Source organism: Papio anubis, chromosome 11, assembly GCF_008728515.1.
Source record: "Papio anubis isolate 15944 chromosome 11, Panubis1.0, whole genome shotgun sequence".
NCBI lineage: Eukaryota > Metazoa > Chordata > Mammalia > Primates > Cercopithecidae > Papio > Papio anubis.
The window spans coordinates 50,849,262-50,867,929 of NC_044986.1; the positions used below are offsets into that span (position 1 = coordinate 50,849,262).

The window sequence follows — 18,668 nt, forward strand, 5'->3', positions numbered from 1 at the left end:
AGAGAGTCCTTCTACCCTCACAATTCTGGGCAATGCTATCCATGGCAATTTGGAAAATTCCCAAAGACAGAAATCCATGTTGTTAGCTCACACAGGGGTGCCCACACTCTTCTCAGGCCTGAACTGAGATGTCAAGTGCTGTACTATTGTGTACACATAGTGGGCCACTACTGTGCCTGTAGAACCTCAGTCACTGGGCTACCACATCACAAGATCCCCTGCAAACATACCCCATAACCTGCTCTGACATCAACAATCAAAGGGAAACAGAGAGTCCCTGAGGAACTGTGGCTCCCTGGTAATGTAACCCTCATTGTGGCCTACCCATAGGAAATGGGGGTTCACAGCCCTCCAAAGCCTGCCTTGGGAGAAAGGAAATGTAGTGTGACACAGATCACTGAAGGGAGCGGCACCGGCAGCTGGGAATGGATATGGAGAGGTAGTCATCTTCTGCTCCTCCCGTCTACTCTTGTAGACACAGCAGAGAATACCAGATAAGGGCCATCCCTTGTGAAATTGGAGTACATTTTTCCAGGGTTTTTCACAACAGCTACACCTCCATTCAAAGTGAGCCCCTGCCACAGAGGCTTTCATGAAGGGTGAGACCCATGTCTCCCCTTCTATACAAAGAAAAAGTGTCCCAGTAACTGAAGGCAGACAAGCTACAAAGTTGTCTGTCATGAACTTGGGGAAGAGGATTTGCCCTGAGTCCATTTTGTTGGTAGCTGCCGGAGGTGCATACACATGATCTCCAGCTGCACTATAGCCAGGGGTCAAAGAACAATGTATATTTAAACTGCAGGTCATGAGCAAAATGCAACAGGGGCATGATGGGGAAGCAGATCACATTCCTGCCTGCCTAGGATGAGGACCCGGTATAGGCCTCCAACCCCCTTCCATTGAAACATCACCACAGCCCAACAAGATCTTCACCAGCTACACCTGCCAGGGTGGGTGCCTCTAGTCATTACTGAGCTACCAGAGAATGAGCAGGCTCTTATGTGTAAGTGACATCACTGGACTGGAAAATAAACTGCACCACCAAATGGAATACCTGTTCTCAGAAAGGCATAGGGCTAGTGAATAAGATAAGCTTCCTGAGACCTCTGTACTCTCAGCCTCACAGGAGATAGTGTCAGCTGACACATCTAACACATCACAACAACAGGCAACATTTAAGAAAGTCACCATACAAAGATTATCCACAATCAAAGAACCCATATAGAACTTTGGCACACTGAAAGCACCTCAAAACAAAGCATATCATATGCATCATAACATAAACCACAGTCATTCCCTAAAGGAAAAATAAAAATATATAAAAAGAAATTTAAAGCTTTACCTAAATGATATAAAATTCGAAAATAAGAAGTGATATCTCCTTTAGATGAGGAAGAATCAGTGCATGAACTCTAGCAGTATAAAAAGGTAGAGTGTTTTGACATCTCTAAAGGGTTACACTGGCACTCTAACAGTAGATTCTAATCAAAATGAAAATTCTAAAATGACAGATAAAGAATGCAAAGTATGGAGTGCAAGGAATCTCAATCAGAAAAATGATGAAGGTTATAAAAGGCAAAATAACTGTATTAAAAAATAGAAATTCATGAATTGCAAAACTAACTAAAGGAATTTCAAAACATAGTTGAAAGCTTTAACAATACACTAAACCATGCAGATGACTTTTTTTTTAATTAACCCTGTCAGACAAATATTAAAAAAAAATTTAAGGCCGGGTGCGGTGGCTCAAGCCTGTAATCCCAGCACTTTGGGAGGCCGAGACGGGCGGATCACGAGGTCAGGAGATCGAGACCATCCTGGCTAACACGGTGAAACCCCGTCTCTACTAAAAAAAATACAAAAAACTAGCCGGGCGAGGTAGCGGGCACCTGTAGTCCCAGCTACTCGGGAGACTGAGGCAGGAGAATGGCGTAAACCCAGGAGGCGGAGCTTGCAGTGAGCTGAGATCCGGCCACTGCACTCCAGCCTGGGCAACAGAGCGAGACTCCGTCTCAAAAAAAAAAAAAAAAAAAAAATTTAAAAATGAATAAATCCTTCAAGAAATACTGGATTATGGAAAGCAACCAAATCTGTACTTAGAGGAATTCTTCAGGAAGAAGAAAAGGAAAGAAACATGAAAAATATAATTGAGGAAATAATTGAGGGAAATTTTCCTCTTCTTGTCAGAGAGGAGGACATCCAGATATAAACAATTTAGAGAATATCTGTAAGATATTATGCAGATGAACATTACTAAGGCATAAATTTATCAGACTATCCAAAGTCAATGCTAAAGAAAAAATCTTATGCAGTAAGTATCAAATTATCTGCAAAATATAGTCCCATCAGACTAACAGTGGACTTCTCAGCAGTAACCTTAGAAGCCAGAAGAGAGTAGAGGTCTATTTTGAGCCTTCTAAAAGAAAAAATACATATATAATAAATGGCAGCCAAAACTTTTATATCCTTCCAACCTTAGCTTCATAAACACAGCAGAAAAAAAGTCTTTCCTAGACAAGCAAATGGTAAGGGAAATGTTCACGCATAGACTGGTCCTTCAAGAAATCCTTGAAGAACTTCTAAACATGCAAATGAAAGGATAATACTTGCTACCAGAAAAGCACATATAAGTACAAAGTTCACAGATCCCATAAAGCAATTACACAATTGAATATACAAAGTGACTAGCTAACAACAATATGACAGGAACAAAACCTCACATGTCAATATTAATCTTGAATGTAAATGGCCCAAATATTCCACATAAAAGATATGCATTTGCAACTTGGATGAAAAAGCAAGACCCAACAATCTGCTGCCTTCAAAAGACTGACCTACCGTGTAATGATATCCACAGCCCCAAAGTAAAGGGTGCACAATGATGTGCTACACAAATAGAAAACAACAAAGATCGGGCATTGCTATTCTTGTATCAGATGAAACAGATATTAAATCAAGAAAGGTTAAAAAAAAAAAAAAAGACAAGGATACTATATAATGGTAAAGGGTTCAATTCAACAAGATTTAACCGTCCTAAATATCCACACCCAACACCACAGCACCCAGATTAATAAAAACAACTAGATCTAACAAAGGAGATAAGAAGGTCATACAATAATAGCTGAAGTATTTAACAACTATTAACTATATAATCTGTCTGGTGACAGCACCATATAGATTATCAGGGCAAAAGAAAACTAACAAAGTAACTCCAGACTTAAATTGAACTCTTGATCAGATGGATGTAATAGACATCTACCGAACATACCATGCAACAACCACAGAGTATACATTTTTCATATCTGTGCATGGAGCATTCTCTAAAATTAACCAAATACTTGGATTTAAGGCAAGTCTCAATAATTTCAAAAAAATCAAAATTACGTCAATCATCTTCTCATATGACAGAGGAAATAACATTAGAAATATATATTGGCTGGGTACAGTGGCCCATGCTGGTAATCCTAGCAGTTTGGGAGGCTGAGTTGGATAGATCATTTGAGGTCAGGAGTTCAAGACCCGCAAGGCCAACATGGTAAACTCCTATCTCTATTAAAAAATACAAAAATTAGCCGGATGTTAGTGGTGCACACCTGTAATTCCAACTACTCAGGAGACTGAAGCAGGAAAATCGCTTGAGTCTGGGAGGTGGAGGTTGCAGTGAGCCGAGATAGCACCACTGCACTTCAGTCTGGGTACTAGAGTAAGACCCTGTCTCAACAACAACAACAAAAAACACATGTCAGGAGAAACTCTCAAAACCACACAAGTCCATGGAATCTGAACAACTTGCTACTGAATGATTTTAGGCTAAATAAGAAAATTAAGGCAGAAATAAGAAAAGTTGAAATAAATAAAAATAGAAATACAACTCACCAAAACCTCTGGGATACAATGGACACAATGAAAGCAGTGTTAAGAGGAAAGTTTAAAGCACTAAATGTCTACATAAAAATGATTAAAATATCTTAAATTAATAACCTAATATCACACATTAGGGAACTAGAAACATAAGAACAAACCAAATGTAAAGCTAGCAGAAGAAATAACAAAAATCAGAGCAGAACTAAATGAAATTGAGACTGTAAAAACCAAACGCGATATTAACAAAGGAAAAGGTGTTTCTTTGAAAGGATAAATAAAATTGATAAGACTGATATTTAAGTTAACCAAGGAACAAAAAGAGAAGATTCTAATAAGCACAATCAGGAATGATAAAAATGTGGCATTACAATTGATACCGTTACAACCGATACCATCAAAATACAAAATATATTCAGAGAGTAGTCTATGTAGATTCTTAGAGAGTAATCATGGTAGACTATGAACATTTCTATGATCAAAAACCAGAAAACCTAGAAGAAATGAATAAATTCCTGGAAACATATAACCTGCCAAGATTGAACCAAGTGAAATTGAAATCCTGAAGAGACATATAATGAGTTATGAAATTGAATTAGTAATAAAAAATCAATTTTCCAAAAAAAGCCAGGACCAAACAGATTTACAGTCAGACTTTACCAGACATACAAAGAACTAGCAACCACCTTGTATAAACTAATAAAAAAACTGAGGAGGAATGACTCCTCTCTAACTCATTATATGAAACCAGTATCATCCTGATACCAAAACCTAGCATTGAACACATGCACACAAAGAAAAATACAGGCCAATATCCCTGATGAATAGACACAAAAATCTGCAACAAAATACTAGTGAACCAAATCGAGCAGTGTATCAGAAAGATAACTTGTCACAGCCAAGTGGATTTTATTCCAGGGATGCACAAATGGTTAAACATATGCAAATCAATAAATGTGGTTCACCACATAAACAACTTTAAAAACAATAGCCATATGATCATCTCAATACATGCAGAAAATACAGTCAATAAAATCCAATATGCCTTTATGATAAAAACCCTCAACAAACTAGGCATTGAAAAAACATACTGCAAAATAATAAGAGCCATCCATGACAAACCCACAGCCAACATCATACTGAATGGGAACTGTAACAAGACAAGGATAGCCACTCTTAGCAATCAGGCAAGGGAAATAAATAAATGTCTTCCATATTGAAAAAGAGGGAGTCAAATTACCTGTGTTTGCCAATGACAATCTTACACCTAAACAACCTTGATATTTCCTCCAAAAGATTCTTTTACCTGATAAACTACTTCAGTAAGGTTTCAGGATGCAAAATAAATGCTTGAAAATCAGTTTCATTTCTATAGATCAACACTCAAACTGAGAACCAAATAAAAATCTCAATTTCATTTACAATAGACACAAAAAAGAAAATATTTAGAAATATATTTCACAAAGGAGACCAATGAAGTAAAAGATGTCCACAACAAGAACTATAAAACACTGCTGAAAAAAACACTACATGACAGAAACAAGTGGAAAAATATCCATGATCATTGTGTGGAAGAATCAGTATCATTAAAATGACTGTACTGCCCAAAGCAAGCTACATAGTCAATATAATTTCTATCATAGTACCAAATTTATTATCCATAAAATTATAAAAAAAAATTCTAAAATACATATGGAACCAAAAAAAGAACCTGAATAGCCAAAGCAATCCTAAGCAGAAAGATAAAGTTGGGGGCATCATATTACCTGACTTTATACTATAAGGCTATAATAATAATTTCAAAAAAAACCCAGCATAGCATTGGCATAAAAATAGACACATAGATCTATGGACACAAGAGGGAAACCAGAAAATAAAATCACACATGTATAACCACGGTTCTTCAACAAAGCTGACAAAATTAAAAATTGGGAAAAGGTCACCCTATTCAATAAATGGTGCTAGGAAAACTGGCTAGCTAAACGCAGAAGAAAGAAACTTCACTCCTATCTCTCACCATATGCAAAAATTAAGAATTAAAAATTTAAATTTAAGACCCAAAATTATAGAGATCATAGAATAAAACCTAGGAAAACCTCTTTAGACATTAGCCTAGGCAAATAATTTATAAATAATACCTCAAATGCAAATGCAGCAAAAATAAAAGTAGACAAATGGGACTTAATTAAGCCAAAGAGTTTCTGCACAGCAAAAGAAACAACTATCAGAATAAACAGACAACCTATAGTATGGGAGAAAACATTTGCAAGTAATATATCTGACAAATGATTTATATCTGGAATCTATAAGAAACTTAAACAAATCAACAAGAACAAAACATATAACTCCATTAATAAGTGAGGAAAGAACATAGACACTTCCCAAAAAAAGAAATGGAAGTGACCAACAAACATATGAAAAACATTCAACATCACTAATCATTAGAGAAATGCAAGTTACAACAAAAATGAGACACCATTTCATTCCAGTCCATTTGGACTTTTTATTATTATATATATCCTCAAAATCAAAACTAAATAAACCACAATATAAATGCTGCACACAACTTAGTTTGTTTACTTAACTGGGGAAAATATATTCGAACAATGGCTATGCATTACATACCTGTTTAAATCTCTCATAACATACAATTTAGCACAGGGTCCTGCTTCCTCTGCTTTCCGAGAAGATCTGCTTCCTAGGTTCCCCACACTCAATTTGGGATCAGGGCACACTTCCCAATTCAAATAAAATTTTCAGGATCATTAATGCATTAAAAGATAAAGTCAACATAAATCCTAATGCCTTTTTTTTTTTTTTTTTTTTGAGTCAGAGTTTCATTCTTGTTGCCCAGACTGGAGTGCAATGGCACAGTCTCGGTTCACTGCAACCTCTGCTTCTGTGGTTCAAGCAATTCTCCTGCCTCAACCACCCAAGTAGCTGGGATAACCGGAGCCTGCCACAATACCCCGCCTTTTTTTTTTTTTTTTTTTTTTTTTTTTTTAGTAGAGACAAAGTTTTACCATGTTGGCCAGGCTGATCTCAAACTCCAGACCTCAGGTGATCTGCCCCCGTTGACCTCCCAAAGTGCTGGGATTACAGGCATGAGCCACCCCTAATGCTCTTTTATCAGGGCAAAATAACAAAATGATACACCATAAACTATAAAACTATTATGTACTCTAATTTTCTAGTAGCTCTATCAGCTACATTCTGACTTTTTAAACACAAAACCATACTATCAGCCTCATTTATGTTACTAGTACTTGTATAGATCTACAATCATTAACCAAATGAAATGTCCATTATGGAATTGACCATCTATAAATTTTATTGCTTCGTCTAAAATCATCCCAGCAATTTGAAAGAGAAATTTTTAAAGATTCAAAATTTAGCCAAAGTTTTCAAGTAAAAAATATTGTTACATGTTATTAAAAGTAATAATCATATAATAAATTGTCCTTGTAAATAATTTCACACAAAAGGATAATAATAGAATATTCAATTTTAGGATGAAGTGTTTATTAAAACAGCAATCCATTTTTTTCTTCCAACTCCCTTATGTTTAATTAAAAAATACACAGAAAAGCAGAATAAATTATTCTTAATTTAAAATCCAGAAGTGTATTATTCTTTAATATGGATATACTAAGGATAGCTTAAACATATTTTCCTTCACTTTTCTCTGAAGCCCTATTTATGTAACTACATATATAAAATCATAATAGGCTAATCTAACAAGTAGATTATCTATAACAAGTTTTATTTTCCTTTTGGCCTTTTCTTGCAAGTATCTATTCTGTTTACTACCATCACCACTGCCTTCTTTGAACCTAACCATGTACCTGCAAACCCAAAAATTTGGATAAAAATATTTATTCAAGTTATTCATGTCACATATTCCAGTTTAGTGCTAGTTTGTGTTAGTCATGATTTGCCTAGTCCTGATTTCAGCCCTGCATGGCACAGGCTCATGATTTTATATGGATTAAAAGAAAGGAATTATGAAAATCATTTTCAGTTATACATAACTGAATAATTCAATAGCACTAATGTCAAAGAGTCTCTAATTAAGGGAGGTTTGAAAGAGATAACGGATTCAAAGGAGTCTGGGTGCGGTGGCTCAAGCCTGTAATCCCAGCACTTTGGGAAACCAAAGTGGGTGGATCACCTGAGGTCAGGGGTTCAAGACCAGTCTGGCCAACATGGCAAAACCACATCTCTACTAAAAATACAAATAAATAAATAAATAAGTAGCCAGGCGTGGTGGTGGGCACCTGTAATCCCAGCTACTTGGGAGGCTGAGGCAGGAGAATCACTCGAACCCCGGAGCTGGAGGTTGCAGTGAGCTGAGATTGCTCCATCGCCCTCCTGCCTGGGAGACAGAGCAAGACTCTGTCTAGACAAAAAAGAAAAAAGAAGTGGGAGGAGACCTAAAGAAAGAGAATGCATCATTATATCTGGAGGCACATTGGAGGATACAAGCATGGAAGGAATAGTGAAATATATACACAGTTAGAAAACTGATAAAAACTATACAAAAAGTAAGTTTATCTGTCATACTTCCCATTTCTTCAATATTCCTAAGAACTGAGTCACTTCCAAGAGGAGAAACCCTACAAAGCATTCTAGCTGTGTGAGTATAGTATATTAAAATCAGCCCCACGGTGCTGTATCCCTTGGCAAGTCTGAAATTCCACTGGGATTCAGAAAGTTGACTATGTGATGCCCAATAATCTCATATTAGAGGCGATGCAAATATATTTATAAGACTAAGAACTGTAACAAGCTTATGAAGAAAACCAATTTATAGCATTACAGGTTAAACCAGAAGTAATTTCCTCTGTTAACTAAAATTACATTACTAAAAAGTGCATGGTTTGTAGATGTCTAATGTGAAGACAGACAGATAGTGAATAGTTTCCTGCTCATTGTGAACACTAAATAAGAATGAAAATAGAATGCCTTATTATATAAAGTAATACCAATACATTGATTTGCAGTCTACTTCTCTGGCACAATTTAAAATGTGTTCTTTAACTACAGAGTCACAACTCTTTTTCATTTCAATGTGTTTTCCTTCAAAATAGCAGTTATTTATATATACTGCTTTGAAATTCATTTTTAGGCTGCAGATTCACAATCTCCATAAATGCCAAAGATGTGAAGTTAAATTCAGATGCACTTGAAGTAAACACTGTGCTAACTAGCAGCAGTGTTCAAAAGATTATGCTGCCAATTATATGAAAGGGAATACTATTGTGAATTATTCTGCAAATCCCCAAAGAAGTTTATCTCTCACATTATTGAAGACTGGGAATGTCTTAATATATGCACAACTTGAACATTGTTTGGGAAAAAGCCAAACTAATTCATCTATCTTCTGATCAATCAGTTCAGCCAAGCAAAGCACAAAATAAATTCACATCCTTTGCTGCCATTAAGAGCAACCAGTTTGCTTGTCTGTGTACCACGAATGCCGAACAAATCTTGAATAACAACAATGGAAAGTTAAAAGAAAAGAAAGACAGGAAAGAAATAAAACTCAATTTTCTTGAATAGAAAATTTCTAGGGAGGAAATATTTTCCATTTTTTTCTTCTATCAAATTTAACATGTTATATATCTATCCTACCTCTCATTATAGGGTATTCTAAGACAGATTCTGCCAATATTGAAATATCTAAGACAGGTACAATTGGGCCATTGCAAGCAAATTTAATGTATTAAATGGATTCTAAGGAACCTGAAAATTAATAAATCTTTCTAAAATGACTGACTGACTGTTAGGGGAAAACTTAAGAAATCAAATACCAAATCTTTTTTATTTTTCTATTCTTTCCAAAAAAAAAAAAAATAGTGGGGGATAAAATAATGCAATGCCCGGTTAAAGTGCCAACGACAAAAATACTTATGACTGCTACTTCTGACCCTTTTGGGGGGTCAAATTTTGTTGTCTTTTGTATTTCTAGCTTTGTTTGAGACCTTTGTTTGCATATATTCAAGGGTTAGTAAATACAGTTTAATATTGTTTCTATAGCAATTAAGCATTTACCTAGCAAGAATAAGCAAACAGAGGTCTTGCATTAGATTTTCTACTAAACTATATTCCTTCTACCATACTGCAATCTTTACTAAGAAACAAAGGACATGTGATTTCACTTTTCTAAGCTTATTTTAGTTAAAGTTAATTATTACACGGAGATACTAACCTTTCAATAATAAACTACAAATTAGCATTATTCACATCTGTGGTGTGTTTTCAATGTAATAACAAAAATCCTGGCTTGCTCTAGAGATCAAGCTAAAAGCAACCTTACCATCATCATACTGGCCCAAGCAGATTTCAACGAGAAAGCCCAGGATGATCCCTGAAGCTAAACACGTCCAGAGATAAAACTGTCGAAACATCTTCTGTCAAAGCTCACTCAAAACTGATCTGAAATAAGGGGAGGTAGAAAGAAACATTTGACATGTTCATTAATCTGTTACAGGTAAACACAATTGTCACAGCACAGAAAAGCCTTAATGACTTCATAGTTAATTACTTGTGCCATGTTATCCATTAACGAAGTAACACAATGGTTTAATGCACTGGAACTGTTTATCAACATAAATTTTCAGACAAGTAATCTCTAAGGAAAGACTTCTTTTCTGTTATTTAATTTTCCAGCAAGCAGGTTGAGAAGTTAACATACTAACAATATCAGAAGCACACTCTTTAAAATTTAAGACCTGATGGGTAACTCAAATGTTAATCAGTTTGAGTAACTAAACTTACGTTGTCTACAGCATAACTTTACAAACAAGTGTAAGATAGTAAGCCAGTTGTTAGTATCCTACATGAGAATTTCAATGAAAATTTGTCTTATGCAATTAAATAGAAAAGTCTATCATTAAAACGTTAATTCCTTTCTAGTAGAGTGATCAGAGATTGACTTAACTATGCTGGGAAAGACTAAGGAAAATCTGTCAATATTCACTACATCTGCTGTATGAAGCATTTGGATGCATTCCATTTTAATTTTCTTGTTTTACTTTTCAATCTTCCAGCAATTAAAAAAAAAAAAAAAGAAAAAAAGAAAAAGAAAACAACTGATTGAGAAATTAGTGGCCTGTGAGCACACACAAGAAAGTCTTATTGAAAGAATGACATGCTCATTTTCTTTGTAAATTTAGGAAATTATCCACACAGAATTGCTCAAAATGCCCCTGATTATAAATTGTGGCCCTGATTATAAATTGGAACACTGTTTCTCTAATTCAGAGGTTCCAAACTCAAATGCCTACAGAGTACAAGCAGACAAAGGAAAAGAATGAATTAGCCTAAGGGCACAACAGTGATGGTAGAGGCTGTCATAAACTGTGCAATACAAGGTTTTCTAAAGAGACCAGCTGGTGCTCAACTTCTCTCAATGGTTGTTAATGTGGGAATGCAAACCAGTGTTGCTGGGTCTTCTGATTTTCAAAGAGAAGGCAGAAATCCAAATTTTCATGTGATTTCCAAGTGTTTAGATGATTGTGCAATCTTCTTTATAAGACTAAATGCTTCTAGCACCTAATATTGATTCCTCAAGTTCTCCAGTTTTCTATTTCTGCCCAGGATTCTCTCCACTAGACTAGCTGTGGATAAGGTTTATCAGAGGGTATAAAGGAATGATTTTAATTCTGCTTTTGTCTACATTTTATCTATTTTTGATTTATTGCCAAGTGTTTAATGTTTATTTGTCCAGTAGCACGTGTAAATATATATATAGAGAGAGTATTGTAAAATTGTATTAAAGGTGTAAGCTCTTTTTTAAACTAATGGGATACACAGTTCGTGACTTTAAAAAAATCACTGCTCCAACTTACACACATTTTAAAATGAAGTCTATTCTTCTTTGTTTCTTTGTCTAAGATAAAAAAGGAGCCTGCCTTCTTTTTAGCTGGGCCTTCCACATTTTTCCCTAACTGGCAAAGTGCTTGGCCCCTGCATTTATAATTTCTAGGGACAGAAAGCCCAAAGAAGAACTCACTATTAGATGCCAAGTCCACACTAACGTGTAGAAAAAAAGAAAAAGAAAATTGGCCAGTGCTACTGGTTGTGTAGAGTAGCGGATGAGTGCGGCTTCTTTTTAAATTCAAGCTTTTCAGCTTACTAGTTATATGACTTTGAAGAAATTAAATAGCATCTTTATCTCACATTCCTCATTATCATAATGGATATAAAATAGTATCTACCTCATAAGATTGTCTTAAACATTAAATATGTAAGGGAATATAAATACATGCTTAACACTGTGTACTTACTCATAGAACAAGTACCCCCAAAGCTTAATATGAGTCTTTCTGACTCAGCATTTATGGAACTTCCAAAGTCTTAAATACAGATTTACTCAATCTATCTTTAGCAAGGGCTATAAAGTAGATATTATTATCCCCATTTTATGGAGGAAAGGTCAGGCTCACAGACAATAAGTGACTGGCTCAAGGTTATAAACTGGTGAGTGTCTGAAGAGACCATAAAGTCTGTGAGTAAGATACTTTTGCTCATTCCATCAGAGAAAAGTATTGGAAAATTTCCCAGAAAACGCAGGGCTCAGAAGTTTTCAAAGGATATGGAGGCCTAGGATGGCTTGCTGTATTGCTTCCCTTAAACTCTGAGAGACAGACATTGTAACCCCCTTCTCAAAGGATTATAGCCCTACTAAGATTTCTGTACACAATGACTTCAAATCTTTTTTTTATTTGGAAAAATAAACATGACAACATTAAGAAATAAAACAATGTTACTTAAATTTTAAAAATATAAAGAGAAACCATAGACAAATACAAAGGATATATATTAGATATATATATATTAGAAAGGATATATATTAGAAAACAAAATTAATACAACCCGGAAAATATATGTATTAGAAAACAAAATTAAAGAAAAAGCAGTATCTTAGCAAAGGACAAAAGGTCATAGTTGTGTTCCTGTGTGGGCCCTTGACCTGCCAGCTTGACTTCCTTTATACTAGTTTATACTATTATGCATTCACAAATTATGGTATATTATTTTATTCCTGACTGAAACTAATTTGGTTTCATGGAGCAGTCTCCAGGATAAAAATAACTGATGGATCATTATTTTAAAGTCATTAATGCCACTGCCATTATTATGCCTCCAGAAACAAAACCTCTTGATCTATGGCTCTGCATGTTTGTAGAGGATTATATGTATACTTTTGAAAGCATCACAGACAAAACTCATATAAAAATCAATTTAGAATAGATACAGCATTTACTGCCCAGAGGAATGAGATAATTTTAGGGGAAATATTATACTTATTTGTCTTTGAATAATGAGAATAATAATAATTTCTATAGTTTTTTTTTTTTTACTGGTTCATATGTATCTGCCTTATTTCCAAATAAATTTTAATCACTTCAATGGGCTCAATATTTACAGAGACCTGAAAGAAAGCTATGACTCATCACATCAACCCACCCAAAACACAGAACACATATTGACTTCGTGAGAAAACCCAGTTTCTAAACAAAGATATAATGAAAGGTACCTCCCACAAAGAGACTGTGTAAAAGACTACAGGACCAGCATGTTTAGCACAATATTGTGACAATCAACTGACAACCTATAGTGGCACTTCTGTGATTGCGATCAAATTAATTGGAAGAGATCAAGTGCTTTAGACAAAAGATTGTCTTCGTTACTAGCTTTATAACCTCTAGAATTACAAGAGAAAGTCCTATAGGAGACGAATTCCAAAATCTTGCTAAGTGACAATAGGTAAATGAAAAGCATGTCAAGCAACACCTCTGTGGTGGTGCTTTACTTTTACTACAAATCCCACATCAGACTCTTTCCATGTTCCCCGAGGACAAATTTTTCCTCCAGAATTTCTTGGCCAATAATGTTATGTTCTAAAAATCCAAAGCATGTTCAATTCTAAAAAGAATTGTAGGTGACCTATAAATGAATACATTATTATACTTGTTTTTCAAGAGATAATTACATTGGTGTATTCAGTACTCTAATATAGCTAATAAAGTTATTTTGCAATCATGACTTAGAAATAGTATTCTTTTCTCAAAATACTGGGGAAAAGTGTTTGTTTCCTATTATAGTATAATATTACACGTAAGTGGTTTGCATTCCATGCGCATTTTATGACACATTTTCCTTAGTCTTAAGAATATTTTATGGCCGGGCGCGGTGGCTCAAGCCTGTAATCCCAGCACTTTGGGAGGCCGAGACGGGCGGATCATGAGGTCAGGAGATCGAGACCATCCTGGCTAACACGGTGAAACCCCGTCTCTACTAAAAAATACAAAAAACTAGCCGGGCGAGGTGGCGGGCGCCTGTAGTCCCAGCTACTCGGGAGGCTGAGGCAGGAGAATGGTCTAAACCCGGGAGGCGGAGCTTGCAGTGAGCTGAGATCTGGCCACTGCACCCCAGCCTGGGCGACAGAGCAAGACTCTGTCTCAAAAAAAAAAAAAAAAAAAGAATATTTTACTGCAATTATTCAAGACAAACATACTAATTTTGAATTTCACATCATTTGCATTTCCTGCAAGATAAATCTCATATTTATTTCTCTGGCATTCAATGTTCTCAAAAATTAATTTCTTTAATAAGCACTTATGGAGGGTCTACTAGATACCACTCACTCTTCTAGGCAGTTAGGAAATATCAGTGAACAAAGCTGACATAATTCTATGCTCCCGTGGATGTTATATTCCAGCAAAATAAAGATCCACCAACAACAAACATAAATAAGTTATATAACACGTTAAAATGTAATAAGTGACATGAAAATAGCAGCTATCATTTCAAAACTGTATATTGTCACTTTACAATAATTTTCATTCAGTAAATGAACTGAGATTACACAAAGCAACCAAAATGCTACCTGATAAAAACTGAATGAGAACTTTACAGTGAAAGTGTAACTATTCCGACAACCCTGACAGCATCCTTGATGGTATCTACTACTCTGAGTACAGATTTCTGTTCATCTCTTGGAAGGAGAATAAAGGTCTTTCACTGCCTTTCACTTTCAAATATAAATCCAAAGACTGGAAATACACAAAGGTCCTTCTTTTTTCTGTTTATCCCTGCTCCCTGAGTCTTGGGTGGTTGCAGTGACACATGGCAAAAGCAGCCACGGTTGACACCACAGCAGTTTTCTCTTAAATACATTTTTGACAATGTTAATTATTTTTTAGCCTATGTCTGTGACTGCTATGTGAATAAACACTAATCTTCTTGAGATATCAAAGATTGGAACACACCATCATTACGTTGATAAGAAACCCCATACCAATACACAACCATGAAGCAAGCTCTAGTCTCACAGTGAAGTGAGCTGTATATATGCAGTCTGCCCTTCAATAGTTTGTTCAGCCAAACTACTGTTACTCCTGATCTATAACAATATCTAGATAAAGCTATAAAACTAAAACTTGTCACTGCTCTGTATTCCTCGTGAGAAACGTATGCTACTTACCTGCTGGAATAAAGCAAACTTCCCTTCAAAGCAACCTCAGCTTCAAACTAAAAACATGAGGCTTTCCAAAGTCACTGTATCTTACCACACCAAATATGAATTTCCTTAAATGCCTAGAGAGAAAACTGTCTTCTACCTCAGCATGGTGGTAAATATTAATAATGTCTTCATCACTACAGAGAGTACTTATCACCCTTCAGCATTACCAGATGAATCAGCTTTTCTTTTTTTAAAATATGTAATATGAACTTTGGGAAAACAAAATTTCAGAGAGCCTTTCAGATACATTCCATCCTTCTAGATCACATTATATTTTTCTTTACTAAATATACATACGTATACATTTATATCATATATTCACCTATAAAAATATATTGATATTTATTGACAATTTTATAGTACATTTATACATAATATATTTATATATAAATTTATGTTACATAGTCACATATACAATTTATATAAAGTACATATTTTATTTAAATTTACATTAATGATAAGTAGATATTGATATTATCTCCCACTTTTTTGAAGTTTGCAATTTAAATTCAAGGGGTTCCGTTGTAGCTAATTTGAGGTATGTTTGGAAAGTAACCAATGTTTTTATAGGACACTGTGAGGTCCAAGGCACCTCTCCCACCTGGTCCAGCTAAATCAGGCTTACTAGATCTTTGCTCGGGCTTACAGATTTTGTTTGTTTGTTTTTTTGTTTGTTTGTTTTTTTAACATGCTACTACATCTGAATGTGCCTTCACTACCAAACTTAAAATATGTCTTAATTTGGCCAGGCATGGTGGCTCACGCCTGTAATCCCAGCACTTTGGGAGGTTGGGGTGGGTGGATAACTTGATGTCAGGAGTTCCAGACTAGCCTGGCAAACTTGGTGAAACCCCATCTCTACTAAACATACAAAATATTAGTCGAGTGTGGTGGTGCACACCTGTAATCCCAGTTACTCAGGAGGCTGAGGTAGAAGAATAGCTTGAACCCAGGAGGCAGAGGTTGCAGTGAGCTGAGATTTCACCACTGCACTCCAGCTTGAGCAAAAGAGCAAGACAGCCTCCATTTCAAATAAAAAGAAAATGTTAATTTGCTTTCTGGGTCCACGCTGTCTCTACATATAGATTTGCCCTAAACATGGTGGTATAAAATAAAATTGATGAAAATCAATTTTAAAATTAAGAATATAAATTATTAAGAATTAATCTTGCCATCACTTCAATCATTTACAAGGTCTTACATTTCAGTTTTAAACATTTTAAATATGTAATCAACAGTTGTAAACATTAAATGAGACTAATTTAACTCAAAATATATTTCCCAAAACCACGTGAAACACAGAAGGTAAGTCCAAGCTCAGGCATTCTTATTCTACAGCTATGGTGAATTCTTGGAAAATTCAAATCAGTATCTTAACATGTCTGTTGAGTCTATTCATTATTGAATTCTGGTTTTAATAATAGAACTTTAAATAAAACAGGGAGGAACACTGGTTTTCTTTTTGGGGAATACTACTTCTCAAGAAAACAAATGACTGACCAATATAATTAATCTGTTTAATTTGTGTTCAGAGATTGTGTCTTCACAGAAAAAAGCTAATATTCAGTTTAGTCTATAATAGATACATGCCAAATGTTATAATTATATAGTCATACTAGCTGGTTTAATAAAATATGAATACACCAAAAATGTTTTTAAATGAGTGGAAATGTAATCTGTATGTTTACTATTGCTATTATATTGGATATTTTTCTTAGTGTTTACACATACATTTACTCAATTAGTATTTATTTTATATTTAGTGCATGAGACACTAAACTTCTATAGAAATAAATTATTCAATTTTCTCACAATGACTTTGCTATTGAGCATGCACTATATTTCAGTTTTTTTAACCTAATATACATTTCAAGGCACTTTAGTAAAATAATTCCAAATTAGGAGATAAAGAAATTTCAATTGCCAATTTTTTGAGGTTTCCACTCAATCTATGTTTTTGGAACTTTCATCTAAATGTTAGTCTTTTAGACAAATACATTTCTCATTATTTCTTAGAAAAGTCTTCGGAAAAAAGCTTAGTATGAAAGGAGTGAGCAAACTGAAATACAAAAAAAGAAGGCCAAATATTATTCCATCAGTGGAGTGTGTAGCTTAAAAATATAACCAAGCAAATTTAAAATGGAGTTTTAATGCTCAAGCAAATGCATGCATAATTTTAAAAAGGAAGCTTGAAAGACAGTTCTGTAGGATGTCATTCCCTGGCACAGGAAAATGATTCTGATTAATATTCTTGTTTGATGAATATTATAGATTCTAAGAAACACGAATAAATTAATGAGTACATGAGTATTTTCCTAAGGCAAATCCATCAGCACAAAATTCAAAAGTATTAAGTCAGTCAAGAGAGACTAAACATAAAAATACGAGCATGCCAGTGACTTGTATGATATAATGTAATAAAAGTCCTGGCTCTGGAATGAGAGAGTCTTGCATTGCATTCCTAGTTATGCTGCTTTGGGAGGGCTATATAAGGGTAAACTAGTTAAAACTTGTAAGAATCAGTTTAAAATTAGGACAATAAATTCCTTTTTATTCTTCTGTAATTGACAGATGAAAATTTGAACAAAAAATAAAAGTTAAGAATATTCATTTGTTCATTTATAGCATAAGTGTTTGATGAGCGCTGATTCTGGATAACATACTTTATAAGATGCAGTGGCTACAGCTTTATGAGAAAAACTGAATGAATTAATAATAAACAATAGTCTAAATAGAGTTTTCAGTCTAACAGTGTGACAGCCACACCTGAAGTAGTTCACAATGAATCAAATCCTCATATAATACTATTCTATAGATCAGGGGTTCAGTGCTGGTCCATGGCCTGTTAGGAACCAGGCCATGGAGCAGGAGGTGAGTGGTGAGTGAGCAAGCAAAGTTTCATCTGTATTTACAGCCCCTCCCCATCATTTGCATTACCGCCTGAGCTCCGCCTCCTGTCAGATCAGTAGCAGCATTGGATTCTCATAGGAGTACAATCTCTATTGTGAACTGCACATACAGGGGTTCTACGCTGCATGCTCCTTACAAGAATCTAATGCCTGATGATCGATCTGTCACCGTCTCTCATCATTCCCAGATGGGATCATGTAGTTGCAAGAAAACAAGTTCAGAGCTCCCACTGATTCTATATTATGGTGAGTTGTATGATTATATCATCATATATTATATTATTATTATAATAGAAATAGAGTGTATAGTAAATGTGATGGACCTGAATCATCCCAAACCACTCTCCTGCTCCCAGCTCCAGATC

At 35.0% G+C, this 18,668-nt stretch overlaps 1 protein-coding gene across 4 annotated transcripts in view; it reads right to left on the reverse strand.

Moving 5' to 3' along the window:
- PCDH15 (protocadherin related 15) overlaps nucleotides 1-14,106 on the reverse strand; it is a 914,927-nt gene extending 900,821 nt beyond the window's left edge. For 3 of the 4 annotated variants that reach the window (XM_031652624.1, XM_031652623.1, XM_031652626.1), the window contains exon 1: nucleotides 10,181-14,105. In XM_031652624.1, the coding sequence (XP_031508484.1) occupies nucleotides 10,181-10,271 (91 nt within the window). In that variant the 5' untranslated portion in view covers nucleotides 10,272-14,105. Of the gene's footprint in view, nucleotides 1-10,180 lie in introns of all 4 variants that reach the window. The other variant, XM_031652625.1, reaches the window with a different exon arrangement.
- Nucleotides 14,107-18,668: the final 4,562 nt, after the last annotated feature.